The sequence below is a fragment of the Quercus robur genome, chromosome 2 (assembly GCF_932294415.1).
Source record: "Quercus robur chromosome 2, dhQueRobu3.1, whole genome shotgun sequence".
NCBI lineage: Eukaryota > Viridiplantae > Streptophyta > Magnoliopsida > Fagales > Fagaceae > Quercus > Quercus robur.
Genome location: NC_065535.1, coordinates 39205682 through 39223576, shown reverse-complemented (window position 1 = coordinate 39223576; position 17895 = coordinate 39205682). Strand labels below are relative to the sequence as shown.

The following is a 17895-nucleotide window of genomic DNA, read 5'->3' as shown; positions in this document are numbered from 1 at the left end:
CAGCAATGTATTTTAAAATGTTCACAATTTATATCAGATGCCAAACATTAGCTAGGAAGATGGGTTTCATACTTGGATTTTACTAATGTGTGCCCTAAGGGCACACATTAATTTCCATTTTTGGAAAAATTTTTCTCGAGAATTGAAAAAGTAATGATAGCTTTTTCAATTCCCAAGAAAATGTTTCCAAAAAAAGAAAACTTAATGTGTGTCCTAAGGGCACACATTAACCGGACTCTTCATACTTTCATCCATAAAAAAATAAAACAGTTAGCATCATTGGAGTTATCAAAAAAAAAAAAAAAAAAAAAAAAAAGAGAACAGTATCACCCATACTTGTATTTAAAAATCATGTTACCACCGCACACCCTTGATGCGATGGTCACTCCACAAATATAAGTGCTTGTGGAGTGCGGGGGGCAAGGGCCGAGGTTCAAGTCTCTAGGAGGGAACTTCACACATATATACACTTATATTAGGCTAGAGTAGAATTCTATCCTATATATATATATAAAAAAAAAAAAAAAAAAAAAATCATGTTATATCTCCTTTATATGTATTATCTATATGGTTACTCATTTTGATATGGAAAAGTGATACCTTTGATTGAGAGAAACGTGACTACTTTCCCTTTTTTTTTTTTTAGAAACGTGATAGCTAACTAAACCATAACATGCATACATAAATACATTATTATAATAAATACTGAAATCTTAAGTCACAAGAGTTTAAGATTCTCAAATGCATTCTTCCTCAAAAAAAAAAAACAAAACAAAACAAAACAAAAGATTCTCAATTACATTATTATAGTAAATTAAGAGTGTTTTTTTCCCCCCAAACAAGATAGTGAAAACTATATATGCTTTAATACTCTTCCATCAAAATTGCTAGGCAACTTAAAACGCTCCTAATGTTACTGCTATTTTTGTATAATAATTGTTTAAAAGGACTGACATGACAACTAACACAAAAGGGTTTTGGTGTTTGAAAAAGAAGGCTTCAGCATGTTTAACACGTGTCAAAGCTATATAGCAGTAGCACGACAGTTACAATGAAGTAAAAATTTAAATGAGTTAAAGTCTAATTGGAAAACTAGAATAAAACTAAAAGTAGAGGATCAAGACAAACGTGACATGTTATAAAACAATTATTAATAATGATTGAGCCTCAATTATTAATATATAAAGCTGACATCCAACACCCATAGTATGCTTGTTTATCCTTATAATTTCCATCATAAAGTAAAATTAGCATCAATTGTGATTTTCTGATTATGTTTATTCAAATAAGTTTCCTTTCATAGTTTAATATGTTTTGCAAATTAGTTAAAATTTATAACATTTAATTTATTTCCTTGTAGCATCTATCAAAGTAGCATAGTTGGTTTGCTTCCAATATCTTTGATTTAATTCATGCACTTAGCCAAAATTAATGTAGTCAGAGTAGCTTAGCATCCATCTTAGTATCATGAATTCGAGTTTCATGTATTATATTATACGATCTTGCCTTGGTAAAGTCCTCTTTACTGAGGCAATTCCAATCAAACATCTTTTAAAAACAAAATTAAATAAACAAAGTTCAGCCCTAGCTTATTACATGAAAATTTATAAAATCATCAAATAACTCATTAAGTGTGCGTTTAGGAAGTGTGTTTTGCGCTTCCCACGTCTGCGTCTGTGTTTGTTTGTTTGTTTGTTGTTGTTGTTGTTTTTTTTTTTTTTTTTTTTTCAAGCTGTGATTGTTGACTATTTCCGTGAACAATGCATACTATACACTGTTCACGGGACTCACAAGCTTCACTTTTCAGTAACTTTTTCATTAAAAATAGGTCTCACGATACTATTCACACATTTAAAAATTATTTTGTTACAGTGTTTTCAGTTTTCAGCTGTATCCAAATGGATCCTAAATAGGTTATATAACTATAATTATATGTAGATAGTTTTATGAATTATCACCTAATAAATTGAGAGAATTTTCCAATTTCAAAACAATTTCAAAACTAGAGTGAGAAATAGCCCGGAAACAACCTGCATAATTTTACCATAAAATCAAAAGGGATTCTAGTGGGGTTTTGAATTAAACTAGATTCCAATGATATTTTTCATTAAAAAAGAGAAAACAAAAGTTTAGAAGAAGATAGTCATAGAGGATGTGATAAATGATTAGGACTTAACATACAAAAAATCATAAGCATGCATATATAATTCATCTATGGCACAGTTGAGAGGTTAGAGAAAATGCAAACTAGAAATCAAAAAATAGGATGAGCTGTGAAGTGTGATATTACCGAGCGGGAGTGGTCCTACTCTGCTCTACTTGCGTTTGTCTCGAATGGTCAGTAATCACTTGAACGGTAGTGGACCCAGCTGCCTCACCGGACAATATTGAACCCCACCAATACCATCGCCACCACGTTCCGTGAGAAGATAGCTAGTTACTACTTACTTTGCTTACCTCTTCACGCTCATAAGAAACTCCAGGACAACTCTCTCCACTCTCCTACCTACCTTCTTCTTCTTCATGTGCTAACTGACACACAACACAACACAACACAACAAAACACAACAGTACTAGTAATCGCTCTTTATTTAAATCCTTTCCAAAACAAAACCTATCTAGTCCCCCACACCTCACTTTTTCTCTTCTCTTAATATTTAATACCCACCCCACCACTCTCTCACTTTGTTCCCATACACGCACAAACAACAAAAAACGCGCAAACACTCTCTCTTCGCCCATGATTCCACTCTTTCCACCATGCCTTCCTATCCCAACTTCCACTTTTCCCTCTCAAGGTACCTAATTAATTAACTCCACCCTCTCTCTTTAATTTCATCATACAACAAGTTTTGAATTCAGTTACGAATCCTTGACAGACCATTCAGTATTTGGTCACATATATGTTTTCTTCAATGGGTTCTGATAATATATTCTCGTCATTTGTTTGTTTGTTTGTTTTTTTAAATGTATTTACAGATGTCTTGGACTACGTGGTCGCCAGAATTTCACAACCAGCGACAGTGACAACAGCAGCAGCAAGAGCAACAACGCTAATAATGTCAACGAGGACAACCCCATTTCGAACTCCGTGGAATGCTACGCATGCACCCAAGTGGGCGTACCGGTGTTCCACTCGACGAGCTGCGACGGTGCCCACCAACCCGAGTGGGAGGCCGGAGCGGGTTCGTACCTAGCACCCATAAAGACCAGGAGCAGAAACCCGAGCCGAGGAGGGCCACCGTCGGGACCATTCGGCCGAGTGTTGGACCCAAGGAGCAAGCGCGTGCAACGCTGGAACAGAGCGTTCTTGCTGGCACGGGGGATGGCGTTGGCGGTGGACCCGTTGTTCTTCTACGCGCTGTCGATAGGAAGAGGTGGGGAACCGTGCCTGTACATGGACGGTGGATTGGCGGCCATAGTGACGGTGCTCCGGACTTGCGTAGACGCGGTGCACCTCTGCCACCTGTGGCTGCAGTTTAGGGTGGCGTACGTGTCGAGGGAGTCGCTGGTTGTGGGATGCGGGAAACTGGTATGGGACGCACGTGCCATAGCCTCTCACTATGTTCGCTCTCTCAAGGGCTTTTGGTTCGACGCCTTCGTCATCCTCCCTGTCCCTCAGGTGGATACCTATCAATTTCTTTCTTTCACCCTCTATAGTCTATAATTAATTTCTTTATTTTACGTACGTAACTGCCACCCAACCCACCCCCCGTTTCTGCGTTGGTTCGGTGTGTGTTTGTGTTTGTGTGTGTGTACCGTTCACTCACTTTTTCAGTATGCAGTAACCGTCACAGGGAAAAACATACAGCACGTGTACTTCCATTGTTCTGTGCAGTAACTGTTCTTTAATTATTACTACTTCTCTACTTGTAGCAGTAAATATATATATATATATATATATATATTACTATAATAACACAATTTACTATTATCCGGTCTTGATACTACTGTGGTAATTATTGTTTAAAAAAAAAAGTGAAAAAAATTTATATCCTAGTGGTAATTGTTTCTTGTTTGCTATGATGAAGTCGCTGAGTTTTGGCATCAATAATTATATATAGGATTCCAAAATGACTACACGAGTAGAACGTGGTGAAGAAAAGAAGCAAACCAATGGTTGTGCTTTGTGCCTTTTGGTTTTTATCTATAGAGATCTGGCCCCATGAAGGACAATATTCAAGAGCGATAGTGCAAAAAAGAAGTGGTCTGGTTGTGGCCTAACACATGGGTGATTGTGTGCGAAGCTGTCCATATGTTTGTTAGTTTGAATATTTCCATTTTGTTTTTGGTGAAATAATTGATATAGAGCTAGAGCAACAAAAAAAAAAAGCATCTTTCATCTTAATTAATGGCTAACTTGATAGAAACTGTTTTGTTTGCTTTCATGACGATTTTGATTAGTTGTTTGGTAAAACCATCATGGTGAAAATAGTAGATAGCTTTATTGTTGAATAGAAGAAGCTTAATTAAGCCTTTAAATGTCAAATCATGATCATTTTAATTTGTAAGGACTTTCCATGCATTGTTACAAATAATTTTTCTTTTTCTTTTTCTTTTTCTGTTTTTGTGGTTGGATTTGGTAACTTCTTTTGGATACACTTTCTGTGTATTATTACATCTATTTACTTAAGCATATTCTCTTTAAGCACTACATAAATTTCTCACAAATAACTGGGGATTGCGTCTCGTGAAAGAAAGCATTATTAAATATTAGGGGACGACGTCCCATCGGCATCAATTATCTATCTTAATTTTATTGAAATTGTAATACAAAATTCATGTGCATATTTTTACTTACATATATAGTATCATCTAAATGTGCAAAGAGTCAAAGATTCTGTTTTTTTTTTGGGGGGGGGGGGGGGGGGGGCGGGGTTTGAACAAATAATCTGTCTTATAATTGTGTTTTTGGCGTTATTGATGGGTTAAGCCACACATAATCTGAAATTCTGAATACAAGGCTCCTAATCCTCAGGTTTGCCCTGGCATTCAGGCCTGGTAAATAAAGATAAAGGTTGATTAGAATGAAATACTCGATTCCTTAGATCATGTCAAGGGAATAAGTTAGTCAAAATATGGTTTAGTGGGTTTCTCTAAAATACTGTTTTTTTTTTTTTTGCAAAAGTTAATTAGTGTCCATAGCTTTCTCCCTAGTGTATGTAATCCTCCATCTTCACGGGTCACTTCAATAAGGCAATAATGATGTTTACGCTATGGAGGAGGTATTTCAAAGGAGTGGTTCTATGAAACCACCTTCTCATGAAATGTGAGATCCACATGTGTTCCAAAGCACACTGTTAAACTGAAGTTATTGATTTATTTCTCTTTTAAATTCAACATGTTATAGTGGCAAAATTGCGGGGACACTAGCTACTTAGTTTGCTCAAATCATCCCATCTATTCTTATTTTTTATTTTTTATATTCCTTTCTATGATAGTTTCTTTGATCATAATATTTCTCTTGTTTCTTTTGCAGGCAGTATTTTGGTTAGTAGTACCGAGGTTGATAAGAGAAGAGCAGATTAAAGTGATAATGACAATACTTCTATTAATATTCTTGTTCCAATACCTCCCCAAGGTTTATCACAGCATTTATTTGATGAGAAGAATGCAAAAAGTCACAGGTTACATCTTTGGCACCATTTGGTGGGGTTTTGGCCTCAATCTTATTGCCTACTTCATTGCCTCTCATGTAAGCCTACTTTTCAATCTACCATTGTATTTGTATAGAACTTAAGTTTCCACTTTAGACCAATTTGGGGACTATCTTGATCTTGTTGATAATGAGTGCTGTATCCTGTCAACAGGTTGCTGGAGGATGCTGGTATGTTCTTGCAATACAACGTGTAGCATCGTGCCTCCAGCAACAGTGTGAGAGAAGAGATAAGTGCAATCTCTCATTGTCTTGCTCCGAGGAGGTTTGTTACCAGTTTCTGGTACCTACAGGCACAGCTGGAAATCCATGTGGTGGTAACTTAACAACCATGGCCAGAAAGCCATTGTGCTTAGATGTTAATGGGCCATTCCATTATGGGATCTACCAGTGGGCTCTTCCAGTCATTTCTAGTAACTCAGTTTCTGTTAAGATCCTTTATCCCATATTTTGGGGCTTAATGACTCTCAGGTAAATTATAAAGATTCATAATTTTGTCTTCAAAATAATTAGTTGAAGACATATTCAACTTTTAGGTGAATGTATCTCCTGGAAATTAACAGCATTTCTCTGAAAACGATACTACTTGCCTTGGAGTGATTTTATCTTTTGATTGGCATTCCGGGTGCCAGATTTTCAGGCTTCGCATCTTTGACATTAGTTTTAGTTAAATTTGATTTTGAAAGTACAATGAAATTTCAGGATAGGTTGTTTTAAGCCTTTTTTGATGGTCTCTTCTCTGCTGTGGCTAGAAATCAGAATTTGAGCCTTTAAAATCTCTGTTTAGACAAGTTTTAATAATTCAAGCCTTAGACAATGATGTAAATTCTACTCTAAAATGTTGAGATCCAAGAACTCCATCATCCACCTAGAAGGGTGCTAAAACTTGATAAAAACTGGAATTCAAGAAAATTATGCCATTGACGATGTTTAAATTCCATGCCGTATGGCCCTGTAAAAAATTTTAAGATAGGATTTACATTTACTTATTATACCTTGACAATCTTAAGATCCTCTTTCAAACATTCTTGTTACAATTTACAGCACTTTCGGCAATGATCTTGAGCCTACAAGTCACTGGCTAGAAGTGATTTTCAGCATAATCATTGTACTTAGTGGCCTGATGCTCTTCACGTTGTTGATAGGGAATATCCAGGTGTGCGCATTTTATTAATTGTTATCAATGCTTAAATTAATCATTTGTTGAACATGCAAATTTGGAGGTAAAGCATGGTCTAACAATGAGGACCTGTTGCTGCTATGAAGGTATTCTTGCATGCAGTCATGGCAAAGAAGAGAAAAATGCAGCTGAGATGTCGAGACATGGAATGGTGGATGAGGCGGAGACAGTTGCCTTCTCGACTAAGACAAAGAGTTCGCCATTTTGAACGCCAAAGATGGGCAATTATGGGGGGAGAAGATGAGATGGAAATGATCAAAGACCTTCCTGAAGGTCTTCGAAGGGACATTAAGCGCTATCTCTGCCTAGACCTTGTAAAGAAGGTAACATTATTGAGCATGTGATTTGGAACACATTCGATTAGAAACAACATCTAATATAGAAGTCCTTATCATAAGGAGTTCTGTGACCAAGAAATCAATCATCCTATTCCTTCTCCCATAAATTACAGGACTCTGAAATTATGACTGATTTAAACTAATGCGATTTCAATTTTGATAGGTGCCACTCTTCCACAACTTGGATGATCTTATTCTTGACAACATCTGTGATCGGGTTAAGCCTCTTGTCTTCTCTAAAGACGAGAAGGTGCACAATTATACTGCTAGAATCTTAACATTACCACATCACAAACTACTATAAATATGCTTTGACTTTCTAAATATTTCCATGATACAGATAATCAGAGAAGGAGATCCTGTACTGAGGATAATGTTCATTGTTCGTGGACGTGTAAAACGTAGTCAAAGCCTAAGCAAAGGCATGGTGGCCACAAGTATACTTGAACCTGGAGGATTTTTAGGTGATGAACTTCTCTCTTGGTGCCTTCGCCGCCCGTTTATGGATCGCCTTCCAGCTTCATCAGCAACATTTAGTTGCATTGAATCAACAGAAGCATTTAGCCTTGATTCTGCCCATCTTAGATACATCACTGATCATTTCCGCTACAAATTTGGCAATGAGAGACTCAAGCGAACTGCGAGATATTACTCATCTAATTGGCGAACATGGGCTGCTGTGATTATACAATTAGGTTGGCGCAGGTACAGGATGAGGACCAGGGGTCCAATGATTCCTTGTGCCACTGAAAATGGAAGCAGTGAGAGAAGGCTTCTGCAGTATGCTGCAATGTTCATGTCGATAAGGCCACATGACCATCTAGAATAAAATCATGTCTGCAATCTTTTCTTCATCTTTCTTTTCTACCCCATTATTCAATAAAATCTTGTTCGTGTCAACCCCTAGAGTCACCGATGAAGCCATGGAAATCGCATTGGATGTAAAATATGAGAGATAGAAAATTGCATCTTTCCTCAAAGAATAATAAAAATTTATTTTTTGTTAGTTTTAAAGTCATCTCACTACTAATATCAACTAAAATTTGGATGATTCTTTCCTTTACACATTTTATATGGAGTGTAGAGCTACATATGAGAGCTACAGTGCAATGCTTAGTAGCAAGCTTTCCAAACTAACATATGGATTAAAATCCTCTAATTTCTTCCATTTTTTTGTAAGATGTTCGACACGTGGTGTTTATTTGATTTTGTGTGCTTTACTTGAGTGTTTTAAGACCATTGGATTATTTAAATGTCATATATATTACATTTGAATTAAAATTGAAGGGAGTTGAAAGATTTAAATGAGTGGAGATCCTTTCCCATATTATTCAGTTCCAAAATTTTGAATCTACAAAACTTTCAAGATTAAACATACTTATATTAGTTATATGGAAATATTTAGTAGCAAATACAAGAAAATCAAGTTTTGTTGATAATATAAGTCCCCTATGTAAGTAATATTAAAGATATGGAAACTAATTAACTTAATTGATAGAGTTTTTTGCTATTGAATAAAGAACATGAGATTGAATCTTGTCTAGTCAAAAAAGACGAACATTTTTTTTTCTTTTTCTTTTTGGAACCTATTAATGTCTTAGCTTGATAGTAAAAAGTAATTATCATATAACGTGTCAATAAGTTCAAATTTTATCATATTTGAAGAGGGTAAAAATCTAGGTTGACGGATCTCCATGAAATGGGCTTGACGGTTCCATATCCGTGGGTCGATAGAGGACGGGCCCAACTTGTGCAAGGTCTATTATGGATGGATCCTGCATAAATGGATGCAACAAGGACGGATCGAGCACCCACGTGGCAGCTAGAAACCATAATGGGAAATACTTGCGACACACACTTAGCCACCATAAAATCCCAAGGTAAATGGAATCCTAGCACAAAGAGGATTTCGGAGGATACGCGCATTAATGAAAATCTTCTCTATAAGGAAATGTCTTATCCATCACGTTTGGGACAATTCAAGAGGATTCTTATAAGAAAAAGACTTCTACACCAAGGAAGAGATGTCAACCTTCTACTACTATAAAAACCCCAATACCTTCACAAATCGAGGTACGCATAATTTACCCTTCTCTAACACTCTAGAGTTGTGAGAATAGTTCTAACTTGACTTTCGGAGGGTATTCGGCCAGCACCACACCGATGCTCTCTGTTAGGTCTTCTCTCTTTGCTATGCAGGTATCGTTACGAGCGTGCAAAGATCGTGTAGCTCACTGGTGATATTTACGGCATCATCAATATTTTTATATTAAAAAATACTAAGAAAAATTATATAAAAATGACTAAAATTTATACCACAATTCAAATTAGATCTTTTATATATATATATATATATGTAAGGACATGATTTGATCCAAAGCCCAAATGGTTTAGACAATGGCCTAATGAGCCCAAAACAATAAATTTGTTAAAGAGTGGGCCTGTTACTGAACATTCAATGAGTTAGGATGTTGATCACAATAGGCTAGTTAATATTAAGATGAACAAAACAAACAGTTTGAAAAAGAAAGTGCTCCTCAATCAAGTCCGAGGAAGGTCTATTATTATATATTTCTCTTAGACTTATACAAAAATTTCAGTTCTAGGTTACACAGTGATTTTTCTTCTGGTTTTTCTAATCATCCCCTTCTGTAATGGAGTCCTTCCCTTTTATATTCCCTTTCCCTCTTTCATCTCAGCCCTCCACGTGCAGATCAGATTGATAATCTTGATACTTGTCCCATTAGCACCTTCCTAAAATCTTTGTAGGTAGCTGTAAGGCTGAAAATCACTGTTCAGGTATTACTTCCACATTAATGCGACCAGGGGGTTAGATGCAGAGCATTCAATGTAGTGGTAGCAGCTTTCTTCCCAGATATTTCTTAATTCTTTATTGACTTATCTCTTTCTAAAGCTTATCCTCCCCAACATGATTGCCTACTACCCAGTACTTGATGGGTGGTCAGACTTTAGGCCTCCACTTTGTTGGCCGAGGAGAGATTGCTCCTCGGACAATGTCTTCTGCTCATCATGACCAGACCTCTTCCGTGGCCCAATAATCTATCTGCCTTTGCTAGTACTTATCCGTCCTTGAACTATTTGACGTCCTCGGGCGCGGTCCACAGCCCAATTTCTTATTCGGACCCTTCATCCCTACAATATATATATATATATATATATATATTATCAATTTAGTCTCAAATTTATGAAATCATTTTAATTTGAAATATTTGACCATTTTCATTATTTTAAATTTAGGCTGTAATGGGGCATAAAAAAAAAGTGGGAAACCATTAATTGCTTAGACTCTACTTCACTTAGTATTTGTTCATAAATTGATTTGGTATAAATTGAATAAAGATAGTTAAGAGATAAAATTTAGGGTAGAGTGAGAAAGTGATTGCCAAAAAATTGAAGTTGGTTATATAGATGAAATACAAATTTTCTCTTCTTCGTTATTGCCCAAAATGATATAAATGAATAACTAAGATAGCTAGGGCTTCAAATTGAAATGGTTTCATAAGTTTAGGATTTTAATTGATAAAATTAAAGAATCTAATTTCTAACTTAGTCGAAAATACTATTAAAGAAACATATTTATGATTCTCTATTAATAATTTCCCACCATACTTTCTCCTCGATAAAAATTAAAAAGAAAGAAAGACCCTTTTTACCAAAAAAAAAAAAAACCTTAAGGGAGGTACTTCATGTCCCAACAGCCAACATGACCTAAACATTTTCAGTTACCCTGCACAACCAAAACTCCCCGCCATTCATTCCAACGGTCAAGGTCTGCTTTTTTATTTTATTTTTTCAAAAACAAAAACAAAAACAAAACGAAATAGTCATCTAAAATATGTTATTTCATCCATTGCTTTTATTTATTTATTTATTTAATTAAAAAAAGGGGCAAAATTTTCGGCCGGATTTGCTCCAAATTTGGGGCTGAGGGAAAAAGGTACAAAATTAGCACAAAATGAATTCCAATCTTTTTCTTTGGACTCCCAAAATATGGAGGAGCTCATATTCACCTCCCGCCCTCCCTTACCTCATCTCTCACATAGCACTTTCTAGGGTTTTATCATTTCCTATACATTTACCCTAGGATTTGCTTCTATTCTTCCCTCTCGGTTTTCTTTTTTCTTTTTTCATTGGGGGTATTTCTAAGTGACTCAATCACAAGCTTCATGTTCACCTCAGGTACAATTTTTTTTTTAATAATTAAAAAAAAAAAAAAAAAAAAAAAAAAGCCCATTTTCCTTTGTTTAATGATTGTTACGCGCACCCAGTGGATCTTGAACTCACGACCTCCAATTTGTTATATTTTTGAGAAAGCTTTGGAACATGAAAAAGTTTTAAGCCTTTTTTTTTTAATGATTCAAAGTTATGATTTTTATTTTTGTTTTATTGAAGTTCGTTTTGTTTTAAATAAGAGTTATAGAGGCGGGAGGTTTGTGGATGAATTACTAACCATTGAAAGAAGTTTTGTTATACTTATTATGTTATTATCGTGCGTTCATAACGATGACACTAATTACTTTGAGATATTACAATATGTGGAATTGTTTTGAAATGTAAAGCAATTTTGGCATTTCATGGTGGGACTTCCAGTGGTTCTGTTTCTTCAAGGTATTGCATATTTCCTAGAGGGATCAAATGGATATTAAGTGACATTAAATGGCCTGTGACATAATATGAAGATGTTCCAATCTCAACCCTTAGCCAAAAAAGATTTGATAATCATCTCAATAAATCAAAAAAAATTTATGAAGCCATTTGATTAGCCACTGTTGAACTTTATTTTCAGATGGATGATCGGCCACAATTGATAAATCATAGGTATATCTCCTCAAATAGTCAAATGCCCTATGCTTCTGAATGTTTATTGACTCTGCAATTGTATACTGCAGCTAATAAAGAATTTATTTCATTTATTTATATATTTTTAAGTAGCTAATAAAGAATTTATTGAAAGAAAGAAATGATGCATAGCACCTCAGCCTACTCAATTACAGAGTTAAAGATGACCAACCATCCTTTCGAAATTGTTGGTCAGGTTTATCAAAATGTTTGTCTTTGACTGATATAGAGCTTCTCATACATTCAATAAGTTTAGCAATTTTTTTTCCTACAACTCTAGTCATCTTGGGGTAAGGCTACCTACAAATCATTTCTCTTAACTCTGCAAAAATGGGAGCTTTGTGCATTGATTTTGACCTTTTTAACTTTAGTCAATTGGATAAGAGAACTTTCGTCACTTTCAGAAAAATATTGATAACTGTGGAAAGCCAAAATCTATGCTTTTGGGCTTAATAGTTCGGAATAGAAAGATACCTTATATTTAAATTTTCTTCAACAGGTATATTATCATCTATAATTTGCTTTGCCAAATTAGCCAAATGGGGTTAAAAGTTTCAAAGCAAGGGCCAGGGCAGGATGAAGAACTTACCATACAGCATCATCTGATTAATTATATCAGCACAAGTTGTTACATCCGTAACATGGTATCTAAGCAACGAAGGCGCATGCTTGTTGCTGGTTATGATCTTGACATGTCATATATCACAGATCGTGTGCTTGCAATGTCATTCCCTGCAGAACGTATGCGAGCAATGTTTCGTAATCCTCTTTGGCAGGTCAAGTCTGTGCTGGACATGACACATCAGGGTCATTATAAGGTGCACACATTCAACCCTGACTCATCTATTATATCACCTCACTTTTGCTTACTTCGCAAATGTTGGCATTATACTACTGATAGAGTTTCTCTTTCTTCCCCTCTCTCTGTAAATATAATGTTTCTTTGATGGAATCTTGCAGATTTACAATCTTTGTATAGAAGAAACTTATGATCCATCAAATTTTGATGGCCGAGTGGAGTTATATCCTTTTGATGACAACCATGTTCCCCCTCTCCAACTGATCAAGATTTTCTGTGAAAGTGTACATTCATGGCTATCAAGTGATCCAAAAAATATTGTGGCTGTACACTGCATGGTAATAGTTGCAAACTTGCCATTTCAATTTGAAAGAGGGTTCGTTTATTTGTTATCTTTTCAATTTCCTGTGGTTTTCATTTTCCCTATATCCGTTTTTGATAAATCTACAATTTTCTATGGTAAAATTTAAAAAATCTAGTCATTGTAGCTTCAATACTTACAACTCCACTAGCCACTTAGCTGACCACAAAACATAGACTGGTTTGCATGACCTCAATAATCAACTTAAGATCCTTGTAGCATTCTACTGTTTATTAATCTTAGCAGCTTGGCATGTAGCATAAATATCTCTTGCCATTCTTTGGTTTGTAATAATTTCTTTAGCTTAGATTTGTTTGGCTCATTTAGTAAGTACAAAATACTATATCAAGATACACAAGAGGCTTTAGTATGTTTACTGAAAGATCAGGTTATATAATTCCCATGTGTTTCCTTCATTGGTGCAACAGTATAATGGATCTCCATACAATTGCATTGTGGCATGACTTGCTGATGACCACTGAACACAGTCCATTGTTTCAAAATAATTATTGAATATACAATGCACAAACTTTGTATATATCTGTTTAGAAACCTGGATTTCATAATTTTAGTGAAACATTAATTTTTTTTTTTTTTTTTTTTTTTGGCCTTAGTGTAAATGGTTCTCACTACAATTTTGCAGGCAGGCAAAGGTCGAACAGGCTTAATGGTATGTGCCTATCTAGTGTACACTGGCATGACTGGAGATGCAGCTCTTCAGTTATATGCAGATAGACGGACCACCAATAATGAAGGAGTAAGTCATATTAGGTATAACACAAACAAGTTAAAATGCCAAAGTTATCATTTTGTTGTGTGGCAGTGAAATGCAATGTCAGCCGCTTGATAATTTTGAAACCAGATCCTTTCATTCAGTGAAACCTATGCTGACATGGTTACTGACAAATTTAGAATTCTGAATTGTTTGCCAGTGGAAATTATTTGGAATTTTTTTAATTAGGCAGGACAATATTGTGATAAGAATTTGAGTGACACAAAAATTATGGATGTTAGAAGAAGGGAATTGTCATCATATAATATTGTCATTCTAAGACCACTTCAGATGCAAAAGTGATTCAAATTTTTTTGAAATTTGTGACACTTATGACTCATAGAATTTTTTTTTCTTTTTTTTTTTTATTTTTTTTATTTTTATTTTTATGACAAGGAATCCCCTCAAGCTATGGGCCAGTGGGACCACCCCTGAGGGGCAAACCCCGGATGCCTACACACATCCCACTGAGCAGGCATCTGGTAAATCACGAAATGCCTCAGCTAGGAGTTGAACCAAGGACTTCTGGGTTTATAGTTAGTCTAGATACTCTCCCTTACCGTTGAGGCACCCCAGGCGGGGGCATTTATGACTCATAGAATTATAAGTGATCCATTAAAACTCAAGAATTTAGTGATCAAAGCTATATGACAAGTGTTGTTTAAAAATTATAACTGAGTACAAATGCGTTAATCTATATGACAAGTATTGTTTAAAACTATTCAAGAATTTAGTAATCAAACCTATAGGATTTAAACTAACTGCAGTTTAGAAACAAAAAAGAAATGAAAGGAAAGCAGGTCAGATCAAAAGTTTGAATGAGAAAAACAGAAACTTTTCATGAATTTTGGATGTGAGATTATCAGGAGACTTCAGGTGACATTTCCTGGAGTTTCTAACAAAGACATTCAAGACCACTTATAATGTATAAAAGAAATCTGCTGAAAAATGTCAATTTCAGTTTTTTTTTTTTTTTTTTGGGTGAACTTTTGTGCAATGTCCTATATGTTTTCTGCAAATGTTCTTTAATGGATAGTGAATGGTGGAAAAAGAATACATGTGACGTTGAATGGTCTCTTAACGATCTATAGCTGACCGAAAATTTTGGAACCAAAACTTGGCTGTTGTCGTTGTTCTTTAATGGATGGTGTGAATATTTTCTGACCATAAGTTGATAAATGAATGCATTATTTTGCATATGTTGCACAGGTCTCGATACCAAGCCAACGCCGTTATGTGGGATACTGGGAGAGTATACTTTCACCTCCTGGGGGAAATACTAATGGACTGCCAGATGTGAATTTGCCTGAACCATGTAGCAGAGAATTGTGGCGGATTCGACTTTATGACATGGTTAATGTTGACACAGTTTTCTTTGTGGTCTCAGAAATGCAAGAGGTAAGAGTTCTTAGAGAAAAAAGGGCTTTATGATCTGACTTGGACTTGGTTTTCTCATATGCAAATCTTTGTAATTCTTTATAAGGAAATCATGATACACTGAAACTTCATTAAGATTTTCTTTTGTTCCAATTAAGTTGAATGTACTCTGCAATTATTTCAGCTCTTGGTTAAAGTTTAACTCTGATCTTTATCGTTGTTTTCAAGTTTTCTAAAATTCATCAAAGGGAAATTCACATGACTCGTTTTCAAAAGCTTGTGACTTTGTTATTCCATTATGTCAGAACTTGGGATTATGTTTTTATCTTGTTTTTTGATGAGAAGTAAGTTGCTTAACAGGTCTTGAAGCATGCATGCAGTTGCTATTTTCTTTTTTGTTCCCATTTTGCTTGTTTGTTTCCCGGCAAGAATTCTTTATTTTGATCCTCTAATTTCTGAACCAATCTGTAAGATTTGAATATTATTTGGTTAGCTACTTTCTTTATCTGCTCACAATAACTTTATCATCGCCCTTTTTTTACAGATACCCAATCAGCTGTACCGTCCATCTGTGGAAGTTTTACGGAGTAGCTGCAGACAAGTTAAGAAGGGTTATCAAAGAGGTAGCAGTCCACGGTATTATCTATCCTTCATTGGAGGTGATGAAGAAGAAAAGGAATTGGAGTTAAAAGAACCAAATCGTGTCGTCCAAATGGACACTGAAAATGCCATAATCTACCAGAAAACATGCCTTGACCATTATTTCGTTCAACCTTTACGTGTAAGTAATTGATGACTTATGCGTACATGTATTGAATTGAGTATGATTGATAAAGTAATCTTGAGAGACATTTACATGTTTTAAAAAAAAAAAAAAAAAAAAAAAATTCATCTTTACATCTGGAATCTTTTGGTTCATGGGAAATTTGGATATCATTGCCACTTCTTCAAAGTGTTTATAATTTGAGAACCTATTGAAATTTGTGACAGCTTATGTGTCTAAGGAAGCTTGTATCCTTGCCACTTAATTGTTCCATGCCAAAGTCTTAATTTGAGTATATTTGATTGGACAGGTTACCGGTGATGTGCGCGTCATATTCTACGAAAAAATGTTTGGAGGTCGACTTTTCTATTGTTGCTTCAATACAGCTTTTATTAGGAGCAGCTTGTTACAGGTACTGTTATGGTTATTTACACAGGGCTTTGTCTGCCTTCTAAGTTCTATCTATAATAATAAGAAGAGAATTCTTAGTTGCTAATAAACAACCCTTATTAGAACTGTAGTTACTCAGGAAAGTGATGCAGAACAGGACAGGTGTAGAAAAATAGAGATAAAAGAGAGAACAGTTTCTAATATTAAAAAACAATTGCCTGAAAACCTTAAAATACCACCACCTTAATTGCATCACCACCAACTCCAAGCAAGAGAAAGATTCTCTAATAATAAATTTCTTATTCAATTTGCACTGCAGCATCCTTTTAATAGGCTTCAGGGATTATTTGAAGCCACGATTCCAACCCATAAATTCAATCATAAAATTAATTAAAAATAAAATCTGGTATCTCAAAGTAAAGCTGAAATAAGTAACATTGGTGCTTTTTGCATCAGTAAGTTGTTATAAACTATAATCACCTCCTTTCAATGCTGAAGCGTAAGCTGACACTTTTTCTGATTTCTGCTTGGAGTTGATTTTGACATACTTATCTTACACTTTCTAAAACATTAATTGCAGCTCACTATGGGGGAATTGGATAAAGTTGGGAAAAAAGGAAGATCAATATGTGGGCCTGATTTCTGCTTGGAGTTGCTATTTGGTCCAGCTAATGCAAAGCACTCATTACGTTCTTCATCTGATGAAGATGTTGCAAGTAATGACTAGTTTTGAAATCTTTACAGAGATTTGTTTAAAAGAGATCACATTGGTTCATTTTTACAATTTCTTTAAAACAAGAAAAAAAAATTTTATTTAAAACACGTCTCCTCCTCGCAAAATTTTCTCACAAAGTGGGCCATTTTGTAAATCCCTTTGGTGTTACTAACAGTATACACCCTGATGCATCTGGCTGTCTTGCCGTCTAATTTTTAATTGGCGGAAGGCACTAGGAATAAAACGACATTTTTTTTTTTTAACAATTCGATAGTTTGGGAGGAGGGATTTAAACCTTAGATGTTTCCATTGAAAACACTAGGTACTAATAGAGCCACGAGGGTCTTGGCTGTCTTTTAGTTTTTCAGAGTGTATTGCAGAAATGAGATTTTTTTCTTAACTTTTTGGTAGGTCTTATCAAATGTGAATTTTGTTGTGGATTTTTTTATTTATTTTTAGATTGTGGGGGGCACTTTCATTTCATAATCTTAATGAGCCATTACCATTTCCTCATCTATTTTTGACCGGACGGTCAATTTGTAATTCTTTTGGTGTTATGTAATGATTTTGTTTTGTTTTTTTTCTTTTTATTACAAGCCTAAAAAAGAAAAGGGCTATTTTGCTTGCTTGTGTTCAAGTTCAACAGCAACTAAAGAATGATAACAAAATTTTCTTTGATAACAA

General features: G+C 35.1%; 2 protein-coding genes across 2 annotated transcripts; both read left to right on the top strand.

Annotated features, from left to right (window-relative positions):
• The first annotated feature begins 2547 nt into the window (after nt 1-2547).
• On the top strand, nt 2548-8188 carry LOC126713644 (cyclic nucleotide-gated ion channel 2). The gene is made up of 8 exons (XM_050413458.1): nt 2548-2798; nt 2980-3622; nt 5480-5695; nt 5811-6127; nt 6701-6812; nt 6923-7159; nt 7338-7424; nt 7515-8188. The coding sequence occupies exons 1-8, from the start codon at nt 2761-2763 to the stop codon at nt 8001-8003; spliced, it is 2139 nt and encodes a 712-aa protein (XP_050269415.1). The 5' UTR covers nt 2548-2760; the 3' UTR covers nt 8004-8188.
• Nucleotides 8189-11130: 2942 nt separating this feature from the next.
• On the top strand, nt 11131-17674 carry LOC126706483 (phosphatidylinositol 3,4,5-trisphosphate 3-phosphatase and protein-tyrosine-phosphatase PTEN1). Its single transcript, XM_050405980.1, has 8 exons — nt 11131-11374; nt 12534-12852; nt 12995-13171; nt 13838-13951; nt 15176-15364; nt 15888-16124; nt 16417-16518; nt 17077-17674. Exons 2-8 carry the CDS (start codon nt 12574-12576, stop codon nt 17221-17223), a joined length of 1245 nt encoding a protein of 414 aa, XP_050261937.1. The 5' UTR covers nt 11131-11374; nt 12534-12573; the 3' UTR covers nt 17224-17674.
• Nucleotides 17675-17895: the final 221 nt, after the last annotated feature.